This window comes from Emys orbicularis, chromosome 12 (assembly GCF_028017835.1).
Source record: "Emys orbicularis isolate rEmyOrb1 chromosome 12, rEmyOrb1.hap1, whole genome shotgun sequence".
NCBI classification, from domain to species: Eukaryota; Metazoa; Chordata; order Testudines; family Emydidae; genus Emys; species Emys orbicularis.
Window position 1 is genome coordinate 47,993,596 of NC_088694.1, and position 24,584 is coordinate 48,018,179.

General features: G+C 49.0%; 1 protein-coding gene across 1 annotated transcript; it reads left to right on the top strand.

Annotated features, from left to right (window-relative positions):
* Positions 1 to 337: 337 nt before the first annotated feature.
* On the top strand, positions 338 to 18,496 carry LOC135887162 (Fc receptor-like protein 5). The gene is made up of 8 exons (XM_065414941.1): positions 338 to 411; positions 515 to 553; positions 3,926 to 4,219; positions 5,014 to 5,307; positions 14,561 to 14,860; positions 16,236 to 16,565; positions 16,999 to 17,100; positions 18,424 to 18,496. Exons 1-7 carry the CDS (start codon positions 381 to 383, stop codon positions 17,091 to 17,093), a joined length of 1,383 nt encoding a protein of 460 aa, XP_065271013.1. The 5' UTR covers positions 338 to 380; the 3' UTR covers positions 17,094 to 17,100; positions 18,424 to 18,496.
* Positions 18,497 to 24,584: the final 6,088 nt, after the last annotated feature.

Consider the following 24,584-nt stretch of genomic DNA (forward strand, 5'->3'; position numbering starts at 1 on the left):
GGGAATGAGATATGGGATCTGTTCCTTTTTCTAATCCAGCCCCACCTTGGTGGACCCTGACCGAATTTGGTGTGTGTGTGTGGGGAGATTAGGGTGCACCAGGTCCGGGCTGGGGGGGTGGGGATCAAAGCTGGTTCCAGCTTCTATGACCAGAAGAGACCATTGCTTCACTGCAAGGCTTCGTGGGAGATGGTGCATCATCACTAGCTGGCCTGCCCAGGGTTTTGACATTTCCGAGGGGAAACAGGCGGCTTGGCCTGGCATCTGCATTTCCTGCCACAGGGGATGTGCAGAGGGGATGAGTCTCTGATTGCAGCTTGGAGACGGCACCGGTGGCAGAACGGAAAACCCAGCTCCAGCCCCCGAGCCACCAGCTCTGCATGGCGCTAACTCTCCTTCTTCCCATGCTGGGTAAGTGACCTCCCTCAGGCCTCACCCCGCCTGTCTGTCCTGAGCACATTGCATCCCTCGGTCCCACATCCGGAGCCCTCATCCCCTCTCTTCTCTCTTTCAGCCTGTCTCCAGATCCTCCCCCGGCCGGCGTCCCCCGCAGGTAACTCTCTCTCCTGGAGGGGAAGGAGGGGTTTTCTACCCCGAGCCCATGGCCACCTCTGTGGATGGCTCAAGGGGCCCCATAGGAGCATAGGAACCAAGGTCTGTTGACTCCACTAGCCTGTCCCTGACAGCAGCCAGTGCCCAAAGGCATGGGGTAATCTGACCCTCACTCGAATCTCTCACCTTGATACTTAGTGGGTAGAGACTGGGTTAAAGCTTGAAGCTTGAGGTTTCATACCCCTGGCAACATTTACATTGGCATAAATTCTGGTAGCTTGTGGCAGTCAGATAAACATCCCAGCCCTCTTTGAGTCCTGTTAAGTCCTTTACCTCAACCCACAGGATCACTTGCCTACTCCCCTTCCAAAGTGTCTCCTGTGGAAGCCAACTATCCACTTTGTCCACGCTCAGGAGGTGGCCTCTGAGGGAAATGAGTTGAAGGGTCTCGGGTCATATCACACGTAGTTCCACAGTCTCATTTGCCTTTTACCCGTCTGGTGCGTCTCCTATACCTGCTTCAGTCTAGACTTGCATGATGGCCACTGGGGAAAATGAGTTGGAGGGTCTCACAATTAGATAAAGTCAGGAATTCTCCAGTGACATTTTGTTTTGTTTTTTCATTGAGAAATGGCACTTTGTTGACAGCAAGAGTTTTGTGGGGAAAAAATGGTTAAACAAGTTTTGAGGTTTCGGGTGAAAGTAGTTTTGGCATTGTTGAACCAGAAACTTTCATTTTTCCGAGGTGAACTTTTTTTGGAAATGTTAGTAAATTTCCACTACAAAAGAGTTGGAGAACCAAATGCGGGCCTCTCAAAACCATCATTTCAATTGACCCCCAGCTGGATTGTTGCTCAGATTTTAGATTCACACACTTTGGGAGATTTAGAATTTTCTTCACAATTTGGGACTGGACAAAAATTTCAAAGGGTCACAAATTCTCACATGCTGGGAAAACTGTCTTGCCCCCGAACACCCACCCACCTACCCATGCAATGAGTAGCTGTGATTTCCCCACACACAAACATGCTCAATGGCTGAAGAGTGAGTCACGTAATGGCTCAGTTTTTGGGGTTCTCTGGATGTTAGCAGTATGGCGTACGGAGAGCTCACCCAGCTGACGCCTGTCCTGAGAAGGAGACAGTCTGTTCCTCAGGGGCTGCTAGCACGGCTGTAGAGGAAACGTTTAAAGTGGTTTATGAATAGACTTCCGCTCCCACCCGTCCCCGATCTGCAGTCATGGAGGGAAGCTCATTTGTGCATTGCACTCGCTACTCAGCTTCCTCATTTTTCCTAGTCACGGCCAGGACGAGTAATGACAAATCTGGTACAATGCACAAGACAGGAACTCCGTCCTTAGCCCTGCCCTGCCCTGAGAGACAGGGGCCGCAGGAGTGGGGCAGGGCCTTTCCCCCCGTAAACACACTCACATAAAACTTGTGGTTAGACTGCAGATCTCCTGCCCACAGGATGTTGCAAAGGCCAAGAGTTAGCAAGGTTCAAAGTGGGGAGGGACCTTTATGTGGATTACGAGAGCATCTGGGTTTATCAGGATTAATGTCATTAGATCTTCTTAGACCTTAGTCCTCTAGAGTGAACAGTCCGTTATCACATTTTTGGTCCCCCTGTAGGTACTGATGTCTGGAATCACCTCACCCGTTATCCTGATCTTTGGTAAACTAAATAGATTGAGCTCATTGAATCTCTCATTCTAATCCTTTCATCATTCTCGTAGCTCTTCCCTGACCCCTCTCAATTTATCACCATCCTTCCTGAATTGGGGACACCAGAATTCCAGATCCAGGATTCCGGCAGCGGTCGCCCCAGTCTCAACTACAGGGGCTAATAACCTCTCTAGTCCCATCCAAGATTTCTGTTTATGCCTCCAAAGATCACGTTAGCCCTTTTGGCCACGGAGTCGCAGGGGGAGCTCATGGTTTAAAAGATTACCCACCTTGACCCCACAACTATCGCACTTTCCCTGTTCCAGCCATTGCTCAGTACACCCTCACGGCTCCACTGACCTTATTTTCCTCAGCCTTTGGAGGCAGCTGTGTGTTTGAGAATGAGACATATCAAATTGTAGAGAAGGAGACTGGAATTTTCTCTTCAGCTGGGAGCTACTGTTCTGCCTATCTCATAAGTCTAGCTGATATTTAGTCCTATCTTGAGTGCAGGGGACTGGATTAGAAAACCTTTTGAGGTCCTTTCCAGTCCTACAATTCTATAACCACTCGGGCTGGGCAAAAATTTGCCACAAAGAACATTTTTTCATCCAGAAATGTAGATTCGGTGATGTCAAAACATTTCGCAACTATGTGTGAATTTCATCCTATTTTTCATTTAGGGAAATGAAACAAAATGGAGAGTTTTGATATTTTCTAAATGAAAGAATGTTTCCTTTCAACATTTCCTTCCATGTTATTTTTTTTTAAATGTCAGAAATGTGTTCAAATGCTCAAAGTTAAAACAAGACATTTTGATTTTGTCTAAACTAAATGGTTCCTTCAATGCTAAATGATTTTTTGCTGTTGTTACTTTTTGGTGTGCCACATATTTCAGAAATGTTCAGTCCAACGCAAAACATTTTCTTTTTGACTTTTTGAACAAAAAAAAATCCATTTTTCAAACAGCTCCACTCATAATGCAATAAAAAGAGTGAAACTGATAAAACGGCAAATTCAAAACCAGCCAAAAGAAATATTTTTTTCCCGCACAACAGATCATTGGGCTTTGGAACTCACTGCCACAAGACATGGCTGAGGACACAAGTTTAGCAAGATGCAAAGAGGGGGTTGTATGTTTAACAAGAATAGCCAGAATAATGCTAACAAAAAACACTGGAAGGGATATTAAACTTCATGCTTCAGGGCTTAGGCCAATCAGTAACTCTTAGAGATCAGGAGGAGAGATTATTCCACATCCTCAAGGTCCCATGCAGCTTCTCCTGAAACATCCGCACTGAGACGAGATACTGCGTTGGGTGACCTGGAGTCTGATCCAGGTGGCAATCCCTCTGTTGCTATGGGACTGTGCCCTGGGGTCAGCTGAAGAAGTTCAGTTCCTGGGAAGGTTAGGAAGTGGGCTGGGATGGCTCCATAGACTGCAAGTTTGGGATGGCATGGTGGTAGGGGTGGGCGCGGGGGCATCTAACCTCTATCACACTCTACTTGCTGCAGCTTTTACTAATTTGTGGGTATTGTGGTCTAGAGCTGTCCTGGTCAGCTGCATGACCCGGGACAAGTCATTTCCACACCCCGTGCCTCAGTTTCCCCATCTGTAAAATGGGGATAATGAGACAGACCTCATGCTTGGAGATTGACTGATGAAAAGCGCTAGGAAATATTATTATTAAACCACTTTTTGTTTCCAGATGTAGCTTCCCTGAAGCCATTGCTGACTGTGAGCCCAGACTATTCCACCTACCGTGTTGGCGATTCTGTTACCTTCACATGCTTAACACCCATAGGGCACCAGGCCATGCAATTCCAGTTTCTAAGGGATGGAGCTGAAGTGGACTCTCCAGAGACCCAAAGTCAGCTTCCCTATACCTACAATCTGCCTAGTCTAAATGTGAATGACTCCGGGTCCTACCACTGTAGGTACTGGACACATGGGCAGAAGATCCCGTCCAAACTGAGTGATCCTATCACCCTAAATGTCTACGGTGAGTTGATGTTATCAGGTGGAGAGTCTTCCAGCTACAATGGCCCCATCGCTCAGTGGTTAGAGCCTCGCTCTTATAGACTAGACTAGGTGTTAGCATTTCAATTCTCACTGGGGCTTGGAAGAATATTTTGTGCTCTACCTCAACCACAATATATGGGCTCAATGGATGAATGATTGGGTGGGACTCTCTGGCCTGTGTTATCCTACAGGAGGTCAGGGTAGATGATCACAGAAGGTCCCTTCTGACTGGAATTCTTTGCCAAAGGATGTCGTGGAGACCAAGCTTCAAGGCTTAGGCCAATCAGTAACTCTTAGAGATCAGGAGGAGAGATTATTCCACATCCTCAAGGTCCCATGCAGCTTCTCCTGAAACATCCACACTGAGACGAGATACTGCGTTGGGTGACCTGGAGTCTGATCCAGGTGGCAATCCCTCTGTTGCTATGGGACTGTGCCCTGGGGTCAGCTGAAGAAGTTCAGTTCCTGGGAAGGTTAGGAAGTGGGCTGGGATGGCTCCATAGACTGCAAGTTTGGGATGGCATGGTGGTAGGGGTGGGCGCGGGGGCATCTAACCTCTATCACACTCTACTTGCTGCAGCTTTTACTAATTTGTGGGTATTGTGGTCTAGAGCTGTCCTAGCCAGCTGCATGACCCGGGACAAGTCATTTCCACACCCCGTGCCTCAGTTTCCCCATCTGTAAAATGGGGATAATGAGACAGACCTCATGCTTGGAGATTGACTGATGAAAAGCGCTAGGAAATATTATTATTAAACCACTTTTTGCTTCCAGATGAAGCTTCCCTGAAGCCATTGCTGACTGTGAGCCCAGACTATTCCACCTACCGTGTTGGCGATTCTGTTACCTTCACATGCTTAACACCCAAAGGGCACCAGGCCATGCAATTCCAGTTTCTAAGGGATGGAGCTGAAGTGGACTCTCCAGAGACCCAAAGTCAGCTTCCCGATACCTACAATCTGCCTAGTCTAAATGTGCATGACTCCGGGTCCTACCACTGTAGGTACTGGACACATGGGCAGAAGATCCCGTCCAAACTGAGTGATCCTATCACCCTAAATGTCTACGGTGAGTCGATGTTATCAGGTGGAGAGTCTTCCAGCTACAATGGCCCCATCGCTCAGTGGTTAGAGCCTCGCTCTTATAGACTAGGTGTTAGCATTTCAATTGTCACTGGGGCTTGGAAGAGTATTTAGTGCTTTACCTCAACCACAATATGTGGGCTCAATGGACGAATGATTGGGTGGGACTCTCTGGCCTGCGTTATCCTACAGGAGGTCAGGGTAGATGATCACAGAAGGTCCCTTCTGACTGGAATTCTTTGCCAAAGGATGTCGTGGAGACCAAGACTATAACAGGGTTCAGAAAAGAATTAGATAAGTTCCTGGAGGATAGGTCCATCAATGGCTTTTAGCCAGGATGGGCAGGGATGGTGTCCCTAGCCTCTGTTTGCCAGAAGCTGGGAATGGGCAATCACTTGATGATTACCTGTTCTGTTCATTCCCTCTGGGGCACCTGGCATTGGCCACTGTTGGAAGACAGGATACTAGGCTAGATGGACCTTTGGTCTGGCCCAGTATGGCTGTTCTTATGTTCCTATGTACAAGACTAAGCTATTCACAGTGCTGGCTGGAAAGTTTCAACCAGAGCTGTTTTTATCAAAGTATCTGGTTTTGTCAAAATCAAAACACCCTGTGGGAATGTCCCAATCTCAAGAAGTTTCAAGAGGAAGCAGACAGAACTTTATTGTAGGTTGATTTTAGTTATATTTAAAAAGGACCTTGAGAAATTGGAGAATTGCCCTGAAATCCACAAGGTGAAATTCGATAAAGACAAGTGCAAAGTGCTACACTTAGATAGTCATTAGGAAGGGAAAAAAATAAAATGCACAACTACAGAATGGGGAAATAACTGGCTAGATGGTAGTACTGCTGAAAAGGATCTGGGGGATGTAGTGGATCACGCATTGAAGATGAGTCAAGAGTGTGATGCAGTTGAGAAAAAGCCATATATCATTGTGGGGTGGGCAAATATCATTAAAGGAGGGTCGTATGTAAGACATGGGAGGTAATTATCTTGGTCTGCTCGGCACTGGTGAGGCCTCAAGTGGAGTACTGCTCCAGTTCAAGACGCCACACTTTAGGAGAGTTGTGGACAAATTGGAAAGAGTCCAGAGGAAAGCAACAAAAATGATGAAAGGTTTAGAAAAATTAGATTTAAGAGGAAAGGTTTAAAAAAACTGGGCATGTTTAATCTTCAGAAAAGAGGACTGGAGGGAATGGGCTGGAAATATCTGCAAAACAGATAATCTGTAGCTATGTTATGGGCTGTGCTAAAGAAGATGGGGATCAATTGTTCTCCATGTCCTGTGAAGGAAGGACAAGAAGTTACGGGCTTAATCTGCAGCAAGGGAAATTAAGGTTAAATAGAAGGAAAAAATTTCTAACTCTAAGAGGAGTTAAGCTCTAGAATCGGCTTCCTGGGCTAGTTGTGGAATCCCCATCACTAGAGGTTTTGAAGGTCAGGATGGACAAACATTCACCTGGGATAGTCTAGGTTTACTTGGTCCTGCCGCAGCGCAGGAGGTTGGATTTATGACTTCTCAAGTTTCCTTCCAGCCCAACATTTAGATGATCCTGTGAAATGTTTCATTTCAATAGTTGTACGCAGCGTCGTTGGAGCAGTGTTGGTCCCAGAACACTGGAGAGACAAGGTGGGTGAAGTAATATTGTTTCTTGGATCAGCTTCTGTTGGTGAAAGAGAAAAGCTTTCAAGCTACACAGAGCTCTTTGTCTCTTCCACTAACAGACAATTAGTCCAATAAACGATATTACCTCACCCACTATCTCAGCTAGGAAACCGGGGACTGCAAACAGGGCAGTTTGAGAGGGGGAGAAGGAGATCCCCCAGCTGAATGAACAAGGTGCGAGTACTAACCTTGGGGTGAGTGAGTTTGTTTGACTGCTTGTGTGTTTCTTTCTCTTTCAGGTTATTTCAGTTACTGGGTCAGGTGGGATTGTGTGTGTCTGGGGCCTGTTTGAGCCTTTGTTCCCTGGATCATCCTTGATCATGTTTGATCAGCCTCAATCAACCTTGTGATCACCCTCCCCCTGTGTGACTAACGAGGGGGTAGGGCTGACCTAGGAGAGAAGGCCTTAAAAGCTGGAGGCTAAGCGACCAAGGGGAGCTAGCGCCCAGGGGATTTTGAGAGGGAGGTTGTAGGAGGGAGTTGCAATATAGTTGCTATGGTTAGGAAGGGCCACATCGCCACTGCCAATGCTGCTCCTGTCTCCTCCACCTGCGCCTGTATCCAGACAGACAACCTGACCATGGATACCTCGACCCAGATCCTGGTGTGGACTTGCAGAGACTGTGGCCTGCATTTCCCACTCACAGAAACCCAGGCTGGGGGGAGCATCTAGTGTGAGAGGTGACGGCTGGTGGAATCTCTCAGGAAGCAGGTGAGTGAGCTACAGGAGGAGGTGGCTAGGCTGAGGAGCATCCGTGCCCACGAGGAATTCCTCAAGAGTATTCATATGGAGACATCCAAGGCTGAGGAAGCTCTCCAGCTACAGACGACTGCTGTCACACCACCGGGGGAGGAGGATACGGCTCTGTCACAGGGAGGACACTGGCTGCTGGTTACTTCTGGCAGCAGGCAGTGCTCCACCCATACTCCCAACCCAACCCATCTACCTGCCCTGGCAACGAGAGACAAGGAATCATCCCCAAAAATGGAGGAGGAGAAGCCACGTACCCACAAGGCTAGGAGAATCACAGCCGCCACTCCCAGGAGGAAACGTAGGGTAGTGGTGGTTGGTGACTCTCTTCTGTGGGGGATGGAGGCACCCATCTGTCACCCTGACATGGCATCCCGAGAGGTATGCTGCCTGACAGGGGCCTGTATCTGAGATCTTACGGAGGAATTGTCGAGGATCATGTGGCCCTCTGACTACTACCCCATGCTACTTATCCATATGGGTACTAATGATATTGTGAGGTAGAGACAGATGCATCCTGGAGGTGAATGCCTGGCTGCGAGGATGGTATTGCAGAGATGGGGTCCACCTATCGAGGAAGGGGAAGAGCATATTTGGATACAGATTGGCTAAACTAGTGAGGAGGGCTTTAAACTAGGTTCGAAGGAGGCAGGTGACCAAAACCCACAGGTAAGTCAAGAACATGGAGAGCTGGGAGAAGGTTCAGATTCAGACGGGAGCATGGGCTGTTATAGCAGGGATAAAGGAGATACGAGACAGAACTGGGGGAAGAATCAATTCAGTATCTTAGATGTCTGTATAGTAATGTGAGAAGTATGGGGAAGAAGCAGGATGAGCTCAAAATGTTAGTAAATAAACACAACTATGACACAGTTGGCATCACAGAGACCTGGTGGGATAATACGCATGACTGGAATATTGGTAGAGAAGGGTACAGCTTGCTCAGGAAGGACAGGCAGGGAAAAAAGGGAGGAGGTGTTGCCTTATATATTAAAAATGTATACATTGAACTGAGGTTGAGATGGAAATAGGAGACAGACTTGTTGAAAGGCTCTGGGTAAGGATAAAAGGGGTAAAAAACAAGGGTGATGTCATGTTGGGGGTCTACTACAGACCACCTAACCAGGAAGAAGAGGTGGATGAGGCTTTCTTTAAACAACTAACAAAATCATCCAAAGCACAGGACTTAGTGGTGATGGGGGTCTTCAGCTACTCAGACATCTGTTGGGAAAATAACACAGCAGGGCACAGATTATCCAGTAAGTTCTTGGAATGTATTGGTGACAATTTTTTATTTCAGAAGGTGGAGAAAGCTACTAGGGGAGAGGCTGTTCTAGACTTGATTTTGACAGATAGGGAGGAACTGGTTGAGAATTTGAAAGTGGAAGGCAGCTTGGGTGAAATGATCATGAATGACAGAGTTAATGATTCTAAGGAATGACAGGAGGGAGAACAGCAAAATAATGACAATGGGTTTCAAGAAGGCAGACTTTAGCTAACTCAGGGAGTTGGTAGGTAGAATCCCATGGGAAGCAAATCTAAGGGGAAACATAATTGAAGACACTTGGCAGTTTTTCAAAGAGACATTCTTAAGGGCACAAGAGCAAACTATCCCACTGTGTAGGAAAGATAGGAAGTATGGCAAAAGACCACCCTGGCTAAACCAGGAGATCTTCAATGATCTAAAATAATTTTAAAAAAATGTCCTACAAAAAGTGGAAATTAGGTCAAATTACAAAGGATGAATATAAACAAATAACACAAGTATGTATGGACAAAATTAGAAAGGCCAAGGCAGAAATCAAGATCAAACCTACTAGAGACATAAAGCGTAACAAGAAATCATTCTACAAATACATTAGAAGCAAGAGGAAGACTAAGGACAGGGTAGGCCCGTTACTCAATGAGGGGAGAAAAACAATAACAATGTGGAAATGGCAGAGGTGCTTAATGACTTCTTTGTTTTGGTTTTCCCCAAGAAGGTTGGTGGTGATTGGACATCTAACATAGTGAATGCCAGTGAAAATGAGGTAGGATCAGAAGAGGCTAAAATAGGGAAAGAACAAATTAAAAATTACTTAGACAAGTTAGATGTCTTCAACTAACCAGATGAAATGCATCCTAGAATACTCAAGGAGCTTACTGAGGAGATATCTGAGCCATTAGTGATTATCTTTGAAAAGGCATGGAAGACGGAAGAGATTCCAGAAGACTGGAAAAGGGCAAATATAGTGCCCATCTATAAAAAGGGGAATAAGGACAATTACAGACCAGTCAACTTAACTTCTGTACTTGGAATGATAATGGAGCAAATAATTAAGCAATCAATTTGCCAACATCTTAAAGATAATAAGGTGATAAGTAAGAGTCAGCATGGATTTGTCAAGAACAAATCATGTGAAACCACCTTGATAGCTTTCTTTGACAGGGTTACAAGTCTTGTAGATGGGGGGAAGCGTGGTATATCTTGACTAGACAAACAAACTAGAGAAATGCAATCTAGATGGAGCTACTATAAGGTGGGTGCAAAATTGGTTGGAAAACCATTCCCAGAGAGTAGTTATCAGTGGTTCACAGACATGCTGGAAGAACATAATGATTGGGGTCCCGCAGGGATCAGTTCTGGGTCAGGTTCTGTTCAATGTCTTCATCAATGATTTAGATAATGGCAGAGAGGGTACAGTTATAATGTTTGTGGATGATACCAAGCTTGGAGGGGTTGCAAGTGCTTTGGAGGATAGGATTAAAATTCAAAATGATCTGGACAAACTGGAGAAATGGTCAGAAGTAAATAGGATGAAATTCATAAGGGCAAATGCAAAGTACTCAATTTAAGAAGGAACAATCAGTTGCACACATACAAAATGGGAAATGACTGCCTAGGAAGTACTGCGGAAAGGGATCTGAGGGTCATAGTGGACCACAAGCTAAATATAAGTCAACAGTGTAATGCTGTTGCAAAAAAAGCAAACATCATTCTGGGATGTTGTAAGCAAGACATGAGAAGTAATTCTTCCACTCTACTCTGCATTGATTAGGCCTCAACTGTAGTATTGTATCCAGTTCTGGGTGCCACATTTCAGGAAGGATGTGGACAAATTGGAGAGAGTCCAAGGAAGACTGACTAAATGATTAAAGGTCTAGAAAACATGACCTATGAGAGAAGATTGAAAAAACTGGGTTTGTTTAGTCTGGAAAAGAGAAAATTGAGAGGGACATGAGAACAGTTTTCAAGTATATAAAAGGTTGTTACAAGGATGAGGGAGAAAAATTGGTTCTCTTAACCTCTGAGGATAGGACAAGAAACAATGGGCATAAATTGCAGCAAGAGAGATTTAGGTTGGACATTAAGAAAAACTTCCTACCTGTCAGGGTGGTTAAGCACTGGAATAAATTGCTCAGGGAGGTGGTGGAATCTCCATCATTGGGGATTTTTAAGAGCAGGTTAGACAAACACCTGTCAGGAATGGTCTAAATAATACTTCATCCTGCCATGAGTGCAGGGGACTGGACTAGATGACCTTTCAAGGTCCCTTCCAGTCCTATGATTCAAAGATTCTCTCTCCATACTTATAAATGAGAGTATTCATTTGTGTCTGGAAAACTTTCTTCCAACTTTTGCCCAATGGAAAAAGGTAACGAAGTGGTGAGTTAAGAAAATGTGGAGGAAAACTTAATGGTTTTGAAACAAACATTTTCAAAATATTGGATGTTTTAATACTGATTTTTTTCATTTTGGGGGGAAAAACCCTCAGGTTTTATTTCCAGTTTTTTCCTTATTATGAAATAATTTCAGAAAATGAAAAAAAACATCATTAGAAATTATTTTCTTTCCATTTAAATAAAAAAAAAAACAGCCCCACTTTCCAATGAAAAAAATCCATTCAGTGGAAAATGTTCTACCACGAACCATACTACATATTCTTGAGCGCCATCTAGTGGTGTTTTATCTGTTAACTAACTGTATCTCCAGACAGAGAGTGCTCTGGTAACACTGGTCTACAATTTTTGAGAAGTCGTCTGCTTCAGAGATAAAATGTGCTATTTATTATGTATTTTGATGTGCTGAATTCAAATATGACAATTAAAACAACTGATTGGCTACTGTTTCTAAGATATTTAAGTTTTTACATTTTATGTCTATGTATATTGTGTAGATAGTAGAGTTTTAATCATAAATTGTAAACCTAGGTCTTTTCATGTGTTTATGGTTGCTTTACATGATAATATTTCACCTGTCCTGTTTATGTAACACTTTAAAAATCAGCAAAAGGGTTATCTAAATAAAATTGATTATGAAACAAAAGGCAAAAAACTATTCTGTACATAGTTTAGTCCTATTCAGTGTCTACTCGGCGCTTCTTGGCTTGTCTCTTGTATTCATTAAATGGAGCATCTCTTGTCCCCCTACCAGCACTCTGAAACCTCTCTTGTCACTGTCCAGCAATAGTCTGCAAGTATTGATGGGCTCCATTTGCCCTGATAGCGTTTCTCCATTGTTGCAATGTCCTGGTGAAATCGCTCGCCGTGCTCGTCGCTCACTGCTCCGCAGTTCGGTGGAAAAAAATCTAGATGAGAGTGCAAAAAATGTATCTTTAGTGACATGTTGCAACCAAGGCTTTTGTATGCCTTGAGGAGGTTTTCCACCAACAACTTGTAGTTGTCTGCCTTGTTGTTTCCGAGAAAATTTATTGCCACTAACTGGAAGGCTTTCCATGCCGTCTTTTCCTTGCCACGCAGTGCGTGGTCAAATGCATCATCTCGAAGAAGTTCACGAATCTGAGGACCAACAAAGACACCTTCCTTTATCTTAGCTTCACTTAACCTTGGAAATTTTCCACGGAGGTACTTGAAAGCTGCTTGTGTTTTGTCAATGGCCTTGACAAAGTTCTTCATCAGACCCAGCTTGATGTGTAAGGGTGGTAACAAAATCTTCCTTGATTCAACAAGTGGTGGATGCTGAACACTTTTCCTCCCAGGCTCCAATGACTGGGCCGAGCGCGCCGGGGTGTGGCCAATCTTTCTTGATGTAGTGGGAATCTCTTGCACGACTATCCCATTCGCAGAGAAAACAGCAGTACTTTTTGTATCCAGTCTGCAGACCAAGCAAGAGAGCAACAACCTTCAAATGGCCACAAAGCTGCCACTGATGTTGGTCATAGTTTATGCACCTCAAAAGTTGTTTCATGTTGTCATAGGTTTCCTTCCTATGGACTGCATGACCAACTGGAATTGATGGCAAAACATTGCCATTATGCAGTAAAACAGCTTTAAGACTCGTCTTCGATGAATCAATGAACAGTCTCCACTCATCTGGATCGTGAACGATGTTGAGGGCTGCCATCACACCATCTATGTTGTTGCAGGCTACAAGATCACCTTCCATGAAGAAGAATGGGACAAGATCCTTTTGACGGTCACGGAACATGGAAACCCTAACATCACCTGCCAGGAGATTCCACTGCTGTAGTCTGGAGCCCAACAGCTCTGCCTTACTCTTGGGTAGTTCCAAATCCCTGACAAGGTCATTCAGTTCACCTTGTGTTATGAGGTGTGGTTCAGAGGAGGAGGATGGGAGAAAATGTGGGTCCTGTGACATTGATGGTTCAGGACCAGAAGTTTCATCCTCTTCCTCGTCTGACTCAAGCGAGAATGATTCTGGTGCATCAGGAACCGACAGTCCTTCTCCGTGGGGTACTGGGCGTATAGCTGATGGAATGTTTGGATAATGCACAGTCCACTTTTTCTTCTTTGACACGCCTTTCCCAACTGGAGGCACCATGCAGAAGTAAAAATTGCTGGTATGATCTTTTGGCTCTCTCCAAATCATTGGCACTGCAAAAGGCATAGATTTCCTTTTCCTGTTCAACCACTGGCGAAGATTTGTTGCACAAGTGTTGCAGCATATGTGTGGGGCCCACCTCTTGTCCTGATCTCCAATTTTGCAGCCAAAATAAAGGTGATAGGCTTTCTTAACCATAGTGGTTATACTGCGCTTTTGTGACGCAAAAGTCACTTCACCACAAACATAGCAGAAGTTATCTGCACTGTTCACACAAGTACGAGGCATCTCTGCTCACTTTGGCTAAACAGAAATGTGTCCCTTTGCTAAATCAAACACTGACAAATAAGAGAGCACGACACTGTATGATTTCTAGAGCTGATATAGGGCAATTTGTTCAGCAGAGTGATGTAAGCTTCGTTATGATTGCATCATCCATGACTTCTAGGAATAACATGATGCAATTCATATCATGTATGACGCAATACCAGCTTCAGATTGCATCATTCATTGTTTTGCCTAAAAAGCAAGTACTGTCCAAACCCAGTCATAGATTTATTCATAGATCCAGTCAAAGATGTATTTTAGTCATTTCTGGTTTAAATTGAGATCCCTTCCCTTTATAACTCACTTATCCTCCGCCATTCCCAAGTCAAGGGTCGTATATACTGACCCAATAGCATATCTTGAAAACTAGAGCCAATCAACAATTTTAAGCATCATTTTCGTTCTCAGTGACCCAGAATTAGTAAAGTTTGACTACATTTATTTCAGAAGCATTTTGGCTGTAGAGCAGTGAATAGGAACTGGGGGATGAATGTTTTTCAGAGACAACTTCATGCTCCCCACATCGCTGCTTCTCTTGAGATACATCCCTTGCAGAGGAATCAGCTCCTGTTGAGCTATCACAAGATCTGTTTCTTAGGGGATAGTTCACTGGCTAGGGGGTAGGAACCAAAATGTGGGGTTGTTTGTACCAGTGAATCGGGTATCACTTTGAGTCACTCTCTTTTCACTAACCTCTCTGCTCCTATTCCAGACCGACCACCACCCCCCTCACTCTCTCTGGACCCCCGCTGCCTTGAGTACCTGCTGGGGGAACAGGCAACGCTCAGCTGCATAGATCCCAAAGTCGGGGAGGTGACAGGATACAGATTCTACAATGAAAGAAGTGGGGAGATCTCCAGCTATAAACCTGACCCAAGCGGGGGAGCCAAACTGGTCTTCCTTACACTTCACATGGCTGATGCTGGATCATATACTTGCAAATACTGGAGAGCACAGTCTGGGCAAGAGATACTGTCAGTGGGAAGCCAATCGGTCTCTGTTTCAGTGCTGGGTGAGTCCCCCATTCATGCTGCTCTTTGATGGAGCTGGAGGATGGGTAGGGAAAGCTGATCCCGTTTCACTGAGGATTTCCATAGTTCAAAATCTGGTTTCATTCCAGTTTGGAACAAAAGCCAAGAATTTCAAAGTTCTCCCTTGAAGGGACTGGAGCTGAGACTCTGGGGCAATCCACCGGGTGAGCCCGGAAGCCCTGGGAGCTAAATCTTCCAAGGCCTCAGCTCCTCATTTACCAAGAAGCTGGAGCCCATGCTGGGTGGGAAAACTGGAAGGAAGCCAGGTCATTTCTCATGGAACTCGGCCTGGGTTCCATCAGAACTTGGTTGAAATATAACCGTCTGCGTGAAACATTTCAATTGTGACAAATTGGCAGTTTCCAGTGAAACACCTGTTTAGTTGGAATTCTTCTGACCAGCTGTAGGAGTGAATGTTACTAAGCTGGGGGCATGTCCCATCCAGCACAGTAAGCCTATCTCCATAGCACTAGAGGGTGAGATCATGTTATTGGGGTGAAATTGACCCTGCAGAACTAGTTTCTGCTCATTAGTCTCTCTCCAGAGTTTCTCCTCTTTCCTCTCCAGAACCTGGTAAGAATTCTTTCCTGATCTGTGATTTCCCCCCCCCACTCCTTCCATTCTCTGAGTCTCTCAAATTGGGCCCAAAATAGCCAACATGACCACCTAACAGCCTCTCCATATAGCCAATGGGCAGACCCAAGCCACTTAACATGGCAACGCAACTGCCAACATGATTGCCAAACAACCAACAATATGGCTGCCTAGCATGGCCTTTCAATATGGCCAATGATCAAAATTTGAGGGACATATCATGGAAACGCAACTGCCAACATGGCAACCCAACAGCCAACAATATCGTTCACAAAAGGGACAATGGTCAAAACCAAGCAGCCCAAGATTGGCACCCAAGTGACAACATGACTTGCCAATTTCCAGCAACATTGCTGATCTATATGCTGGCCAATGTCTAGCAATATGGTCTCCAATAGTACCAAAGATAGGGCTGTCTAATGTGACCACCTTAATTGGCTACACCAGCTTACTGCAGAATCCAATAAGACCTTCCAACTGAGAGTCATCCTGGCCACAGGGAGTGGGCCTTATGTATGTGCTCAATGCTTTCCCATCGATGAAGGTCTTCATGGACACCAGGGAGTTGGGCAATGCTGGTGGCAATGGAAAGACAGTGTCTCAGAAGGGATTGCAATTTATTTCCAGTCTCTTGGGTCCCAGAGACCCCAAAGTCCCTCTGAATAAAACCATTTCACCTCTTTAATCTCCTCCACTAGCCTGGTGTCCCATGCCACATGAGACCTGCCTCTGCTAACCCCTTCCTTTTGCTGCTCCCCTCAGATCCTCCTTCCCAACCGGCACTGAGCCTGGATCCCCCGTCTGGCGTGATTAAGGAAGGGCTCCCCCTGCTGATCACCTGCATGGCCCCTAGGGACACCGGTGAGCGAAGGTTCCACTTCTACAAGGATGGAGCTGAGTTCAACCCTGGGAACACACAGTCTCAGATCAGCACCACGGGGCCAGGGCCTGGCTCTATGAATGTCTCTGTGCTCAGCATCCCATGGGCCCGTCCTGACATCACTGGGAAATTCACCTGCGGGTATGAGGAGAAAGTGTGCCGGAAGTGGGTCCAGTCCCCCAGGAGCCAGGCTGTGACCATCACCGTGACAGGTGAGGAAACTCCTGCTTCCTAACTACCAAGATAAAGACTTCCCCATCAATGCCACATGATGCAAATGGAGAGCAGAGAACACAATGAGCGTATTGGGGAAACGTGCAGTATTAGGGACAGAACCTGGCGGCACCCACTGATCCCACAGCATGGACCCCTGCCCTTGTATAACAACGGAAGTCTATTGTCACTGCAGCAGCGTTAATACTTGTATATTCTGTGCGGTCATCCACACCACAGAGTGACTCACACACCTGGAGAGCTGGCTGCATTTCCTCCACCAGGGGGCAGCACGTACCTGCACCTGCACACACACATTGAGGGAGAGAGAGAGAAAGAGTCTCAATCCCTCCTTTAGGGGCAGCAGATAACCAAATACAAGATTCATTGCATCATTTCACAGGGGAATTCTTTTCTCTACTGTCTCTGCAGCGGACAAAGTTTTCCTGCTCCGGTTCCTGGTGGTGGGTGGCTCCTTCTTCATCATCAATGGCCTCATCTTCCTCATCTCCCACTGCTGCTTGTAGCACACAGGTAACTGGTTAAGGCGGCAGCTCTGATGCATAGACTGTTCCCATGAAAATAACCCTTTAGCGGCCTCAAATGTCCCCTCCCCCCGCACCCCTCCAGAATTTCAGCTCAGAGCAGTGGGTTTAAGGGGAAGTCTGGGACCTGTGAGAAATAACCAACCCTCTGACCTGCAGACAATCCTAGTGTCATAAATATAAAGGGAAGGGTAACAACCTTTATGTATGCAGTAATATCAAATCCCACCTGGCCAGAGGTACAGAATCACTTACCTGTAAGGGGTTAATCAGTTCAATTAACCTAGTTGGCACCTGACCAGAAGGACCAATGGGGAAAGAAAATACTTTCAAATCTGGGTGGGGGGGAAAGGTTTTGTTTGTGCTCTCTTTGCTCTCGGGACAGAGAGAGAGACCAAGCAGGTAAACCAGCTTCTGAAGAGATATCTTAAATGTGGCAGCTCTGATGCATGGACTGTTCCCAAGAAAATAAACCTTTAGAGGTCTCAAAAGTCCACCCCACCCCATCTTCAGCTCAGAGCAGTGGGTTTACAGGGGAAATCTGCGACCTGTGAGACATCACCAACCCTCTGAGCTGCAGGCAATCCTAATGCCAGTGACCGAGACATGGGCAGTTGTGGCCAGTGGATAGAGCAGCCATCAGGAATTGGAGGCAAGGGTCAGAACTGGAGTCAGAGGCCAAGGGCAGAGCCAAGGTCAGGAATCGGAGCAGGACCATGCAACAGCCGTGCATGAAATGGGGACATGGAGGCTATTGCATCCATTGGAACCTGGAGGAGGAATTGTCAGGAGACGAAAGCTATGAATGAAAAATGCCAGGGGATCCAGAATGACCATGAGTGGTGGTGAAGGTGGTTTTGCATGGTGAAGCGACTCCCAGCAGCACACTGGGGTATTACAGTCAGGAAGGACTCAACTGGGACAGCACCCCATACCGAGCCCCCAACACACTCCCTGCAGCATAGCGCCAACTAGCACCACAGTGGGGTACTGGAGTCAGCACTGACTCCAAACAGGACAGCACCTCTACTGAGGGCCCCACACTGCTCCCTGCACCACAGCGCCCCCTAGAGCTGCACAGGGGAATTGGGGCCTGAACAGACTCAAAGAAGAGAGCGCCCCTAGTGAGTCCTCCCACACCCTCCTCTCTTCAATTTTTTGCCTCAGGGTGTGGCTCTAGCCAACCCTGTTTAGCTGGGGGGTGTTTCCGAGACCCCAACCCTGGGGAAGGAGAGCAGGAGCTGAAGCGCACTGGGTGGTGGGGCAGAGAGGGCTAAAGAATTCTCATTGCTTCTTGTGTTTGTGTTCCCAGGGTCTGCAGGACGCTCCCAGGCAGAATCGGGTAGGGGATTTTGGATCAATAAAAGGCTCCAGGCCATTCTCAGTCTCTCCGTTTCACGATGCAGTCCGTTTATTTGGTGAATGCCGAGGGCCAAGAATTCTCCATGCTCCCAACTGCGTCCTTCCATGGGTGAAAGGGTTCTTCAGAGGCTGCCCGCCCAGGGGTTAGAGCAGGGGGCAACTGGGAGTCAAGACACTTAGGATCTGTTTCCAGTTCTGTGACAGAAAGGAGGTCTACTGGGTTAGAGCAGGCAGGGCTGGCAGCCAGGACCCCTGGGTTGTGTTCCAAGCTCTGGGAAGGGAATGGGGTCTAGTAGTTGAAGCAAGGGGGGCTGGGAACCAGGATTCCCAGTTCTATCCCGAGCTCTGAGAGGGGCGTGGAGGTCTACTGAGTTAGAGCAGGGGGGTTGGGAGCCAGGACTCTTGGGTTCTATCCCTAGTTGTGGGAAAGGAGTGTTATTCTCTTGGGCTTTTTCGGGGACTCCTTCCTAGCTTTGTCACCAAGAGCTTGCAACTTTGTTTATAGCTGCTCACAGTGATCTATTAATAGCTTCTGTCATCATGGCTGCCTGGGCTCCTCTCATGTGGGCAACACATTTACCACATCACCTGTAGCTGTTTTTGTTTTGCTCTCTGGCAAGAAGCCTGGTTGCTATTGACACCCACCTCCCCCCATCGCAGAACCACCAGCAGCTCAGGAGCAGACAGGCAAAACCTGCAAAAACAAAAACAAAACAAAAAACCCACAGAAATTGGGCTTGTTTCTTCCTTAATTGGCTTGTGAGTTGCTTGTTGGCTATTTTTTGGCTTGTAGCTTGTTGCTTCTTTTTTTTTTTATGAGCTCCCAGCAAGCAGGGGCAAGGAGAGGCGGGGCGGGGAAGAGAGTCAGGGATGCACAGTGGGCCCACCACAGTCCCAGACTGCACGCCAGGGAAATCTAGTCACATACAGTGTTGAGGTTCTTAGGGATTGGCTTGTTTTGGCCTTGTTTTTCCCAGTACCTGCAGTAGGTACTTGGTCACCTAATTGGTCTCAGATGCCCCAGGCTATGGCCCCTGGGTTTCCCAGACACTCTAACAATGGCTGGTTCTGACACACTTTATCAGACCTCTGTCAGGGCTTGGCTACACTTGCAAGTTAAAGTGCATTAAATGAGCCCCGGGCACCCTAACTCCTGAGGTGGCCACACTGGCAAGGCACTTAGAGCGCCTGGACCCCGCGGCTGGAGCGCCCCGGTAATCCACCTCCACGGGAAGCATAGAGCTTGCTGCGCCCTGGCTGGAGCGCCGGGGTGTCAGTGTGGATGACGTGTTGCATTACTGCGCTGTGATTGGCCTCCGGAAATGTCCCATAATCCCTTGAAGTCAAGTGGCCGCTCTGGTCATTGTTTTGAACTCGGCTGCAGGCATGAGGATGTCCCCTTTCAAAGCTCCATTTCTGACAGCCGGCTGCTTATCTGCTCTGGGACACACAGCAAACCATCACTGTGGAATGCTGCTGCTGCTGAGGCAGGCGTTTGTGCATGTGTGTGTGTGAGAGAGAGGTGAGGGGGTGGGGGCTGATGTCAGGGTTTCCCCCTTCCCCCTGCCGTTGTCTGAACTTACAAGACAGCATGCTGACACGCTCTGCCCCCTAAAACACTGTGTCTCTCCCCCCACATACACACAACACACTCCCTGTCACACTCCACTCCGCCATTTGAGAAGCACGCTGCAGCCACTTGCACACTGGAATAGCTACCACAATGCACTGCTCTCTGTAGCGTTAGCAAATTAGCAAGAGCTGCTAATGTGGCCACATCACTGCACTTGCAGCTGACAGTGTGAACACAGGGAAGCGCTCTCCCTGCTGCTGTTTCCAAGGGCTGGTTTAACTCCCGGCGCTCTACATCTGCAAGTGCAGCCATAGCCTTTGACTCAGGAAAATGCTCCCACGAGTTCCCTGGCAGATGGTTCTCTCCCCAGCTCGAGGAGGGGAGTGGGGTCTAGTGGTTAGAGCAGTGGAGGGCTGGGAGCCAGGACTTGGGTATTGCAGGGAACTCCTTCCTCATTCTGCCGCAAACAGCAGATGACCTCGTTAGTGACTAATCACTGAGATCTGTTAATCTCTGAAGCCAGAACAGCCCTTGTCCCTCTCACTTGGCCAACCGCTTTGTGCATTATCCGCAGCCCCTGCTCGGCCTTTGTGTGGCAACGCCAAGAATGAGGCAGCCACCCACACACCTCCCCCATGGTCCTACATAGGCATCTGAGAAACCTTCTCCGGTTAAGGGGCTTGCGAAGGGGTTGACTCACCGCGGGAGCGCCTTCTCATGGCTAGGCGGGGCGTAGCCGCTGCCTGTCACTCTGGCACCCCCTGCTGATGTCCCTTGGCCAGGTCACGCTATTGATGTCCACCCTTTTGGGGGTAACAAGTGGCAGTAACCGAAAGAGCAACCAAAGTAACTCTGAGACCTTATATCTGATCGCAGGTCCCTGTGGTCAGCACATCCCTGCGGGCTCTGGAGTGTGCTTAGCCCCTTAAATCAGGGGTCTTCACGCCACCGTCCCGGGGCTGGGTGGGCAGGCAACCTGGCCCTGTCTGCTGCAAGCCAAGGTCTGCGCCTGTCCAACTCCTTGGGGCTGCTTTCCCACAGGTTTCTTCCTGCCCAGCTTCTCTCCAGCTTTCCTCCCCACGGCTGCTCCAACTTGACCCTTCTTTCAGGATTCCTGGGCTCATTCTCCCCCCTGACCAGGTTTTGGTCCTATCCCTAATGCTGAGAGGGGAGTGGGGTCTAGTGGTTTGAGCACTGAGGGCTAGGACCCAGGCTGCCTGGGTTCTATCCCCACCTCTGGGGAAAGAATGGGGACTAGTGAGTAGAGCGGGGGACCTGGGAGCCAGGCCTTCCAGCTAGCAAATGCAGACTCCCTCCCTACCCACACATACCCCTTCTGCTACAAACAATCTTCTCTTTATACTAAACAGCCTGTTCCTCCCCAGCTGCTTGGCATGTCCCATCAGGCCTGGCTTTGCCCTCCAGGCAGGGCCGGCTCTAGGCACCAGCAAAGCAAGCAGGTGCTTGGGGTAGCACATTTGCAGGGGCGGCAGGGGTCCAGCAAGGGAGCTGAGAACCAACAGGGGGCCCTGGGAGCTGCAGTTCCTTGGTTAGCTCCCTGCCTATAGAGCCAGCCCTGGAGCAGGGAAAGAACTACATTTCCCAGCATTCCCTTGGCAGGGAGTGAGGTAGCTGAGACGTCATGCTGCAGCTTGCTGTGAATGGAGAGCTCACTGCTAGAACGGGGTGACACTGTGAAGGGCAGGGAGACCATATTTTAATATTCAAAAAAGAGAACACTCCATGGGGAGGAGGGGCAGGTAGCCCTGCCCCCTATCCACTCCCTCACACTTCCCACCCCCTGACTGCCCCCCACAGAACCCCCAACCCATCCAACCCCCCTGCTCCTTGTCCCCTGATCGCCCCTGTCACGGAGTCCCCGGGCGATGCTCTGGAACTGCTCCCCACAAAGCCAGTCAGGACTTTGGGGAGCCTCCTCTCCAGTGGAGCAGACCGTCTTCAGGGCAAGAAGCTCATACGTCTTCACCTCCTGGGTTTGAGCTTGGAGCATTCAGCATATGCCCCTCCGTGCACTTCCCACAGCGAGTCCGCCCAGGTGGGGTCCTGGGGAACAGGGCCGGCTCTGGCTTTTTTGCCGCCCCAGGCAAAAAAGCCTCCAGCCGCCCCCCCCAGCACGGGGGGGGAGGGCGGCCAGAGCCCGGGGGGGGGGGCGGTGAGCCCCAGCCGGGGCTCCGCTCTCCCCGGCGGCCGGGGGGAGGGCGCCGGGGGGGAGGGCGGCCGGAGCCCTGGGAGGAGGGCGGAGTGCCCGGCCGGGGCTCCACTCTCCCCGGCGGCCAGAGCGCCGGGGGGAGGGCGGCGAGCCCCGGCGCTCCGGGCTCCTCTCTCCCCGGCGGCCGGAGCTGGAGCCGGAGCACTGCGTCGCCCCCCTCCAGGTGCCGCCCCAAGCACAAGCTTGGTGGGCTGGTGCCTGGAGCCGGCCCTGCTGGGGAAGCCAGAGGTCCTGCACGCACCCCCACTTTGCAGTCAGATGTGACTCTTAGCCAGCCAGTAAAACAGAGGTTTATTAGATGACAGGAACACGGTCTAAAACAGAGCTTGTAGGTACGGCGGCGAACGGGACCCCTCGGCCGGGTCCATTATGGGGTTCAGAGAGCCAGACACCCCCTTCCCCGTTCCCAGCGAGCACCCAACTGAAACAGCCCCCCAGCCCCTCCTTCTCTGGGCTTTGTCTCTTTCCTGGGCCAGGAGGTCACCTGATCTCTTTGTTCACCTTTAGCTAGTCCCTTGCAGGGGGGGAAGGGCCCTGGCCATTTGTTGCCAGGGAGACAGTGCCAGTGATTTATGCACACTGGCCTTTATCCCACCTCCTAGAGACTTAAGAAATGCATAGGGGAAACTGAGGCACCCACACAGTATTCAGAGGAAACATTAAGAGCATTCCCACTTCGTCACATCTCTCCCCCCTTCGAGACCAAACTGAGCGAGGTCACTTTAGCCAGTGACCTGGGGAAGTTCGAACCCACCAATGTTCCCATGGATACCCCATCATCTCTCCCATTCCTTGGTGGGAGTTACACCAGGACATTCCAGTTTCAGGCCCTCCCATGGGTCTGTTGTGCTTGATGGCGCTTGCAGGCTGCATGTGGGAAGGTTTATGCAGCCCGTACCCTTTTTCCACCCCAATACCCCTGGGGTTTAAACTGGGATTGGGTCTTTTCCCAGTGCTCCAGTTTGGAGGGCTGCAATTCGGGTTTTCTTGGTTAAGAGCCCCCATCTTGATCTTTGCCACCCTCTGAACAGGTGTCTCTGTCCCCAGCAGCTTGGCAAAGTCTGGGTTTACCAGATTTACCGGGCCCTGGATTAGAGCCTCCTTCAGTATACAGAGAGCCCTCTGGCACTGTTCGGTCCAGACCATCTTGTCTGGCTTACCCCTCTCATATAGCTCAGGGGTGGGGGCAGCTAGGGGGCTAACGTGGGGTGCCAACCTCTGGTAGCACCCCACCATCCTGACAAAGGCCCGGACTTGTTTCTTGGTCTGGGGAATGGGCCAATCTCTGATCATCTCCACCTTGCACTTTTTGGCTTTTACCATCAGTCCTGCCTCCTTGAGGCAGCCCAGCATCCTCTTCACCTGGGACACCTGTTCCTCCCAGGTCTGGCTAAAGACACACGTCATCGACGTACGCCAGGGCCACGTTCTCCATCCCCCTCAGCTTGTCTAGAATCTCCCCAGGCCGAAGCGAGGGGTGGGCATCGGACACGGTGATGGCGTTAAGCTTCAGATAGTCCCCACAAAACCAGATCATCCTGTCTCCCTTTTGGACCAGCCCCATGGGTAAGGCCAATGGGCTGTTGAACGGCTGGATCACATCTAAAGCCAGCATGTCCTTGACCTCTCTCTCCAGGTTCTGGGCTGCTTTCCCAGTGACTCTGAACGGAGAACACCTGATGGGGAGATTGGCTCCCACCTCAGGGAAGAGATCCACCAGGGGGTCTTCCCCCTTCTCCTCCCAATCCTCCCTTTCAGGTCCAGGGGTCCCCTCACTCTCCTCCCATCCAGCCGCTCGAAAGGGAAGAACCCTGTGGATTCTTGGGGCACCACCAGCTGCCTCCCGATTCCCCACAGTTCTACTTCCCCTTGGGGAGCCCATTCCTGGTACAGGAATCCCTTCTCCCGCGGGACTCTGTCCCTGCAGCCTTCCCCAAGGGGGTTTGCAGCGCTGTGGCCAGCAAGTTCCCTTAGCTTCTCCAAAGAGGGATCCCTCTGCAGCTTGGTCTGGAATTCAGCTGCTGATAGGGTTACCATATTTCCACAAGCAAAAAAGAGGACACCGGGGGGAGGAGCCCCACTCTAGCCCCGCCCCTGCCCCGCCCCATCCACTCCCTCCCACTTCCCACCCCCTGATTGCCCCCCTCAGAACTCCCAACCCCGCCCCACTCCTTGTCCCCTGACTGCCCTCTCCTGGGACCTCTGCCACTAACTGCCCCCTAAGACCCCACCCCCTTATCTAAGCCGCCCTGCTTCTTGTCCCCTGACTGCCCCCTCCTGAGAACCCCCACCCTCACTGCCCCCCTAC

Excerpts from the sequence above, each read along its gene's own strand:
- LOC135887162 (XM_065414941.1), top strand. The coding sequence starts at position 381 with ATGGCGCTAACTCTCCTTCTTCCCATGCTGG. Across the intron at positions 554-3,925 it reads CCGGCCGGCGTCCCCCGCAG|ATGTAGCTTCCCTGAAGCCA; the intron begins GTAACTCTCTCT and ends TTTTGTTTCCAG. Across the intron at positions 14,861-16,235 it reads GGTCTCTGTTTCAGTGCTGG|ATCCTCCTTCCCAACCGGCA; the intron begins GTGAGTCCCCCA and ends TGCTCCCCTCAG.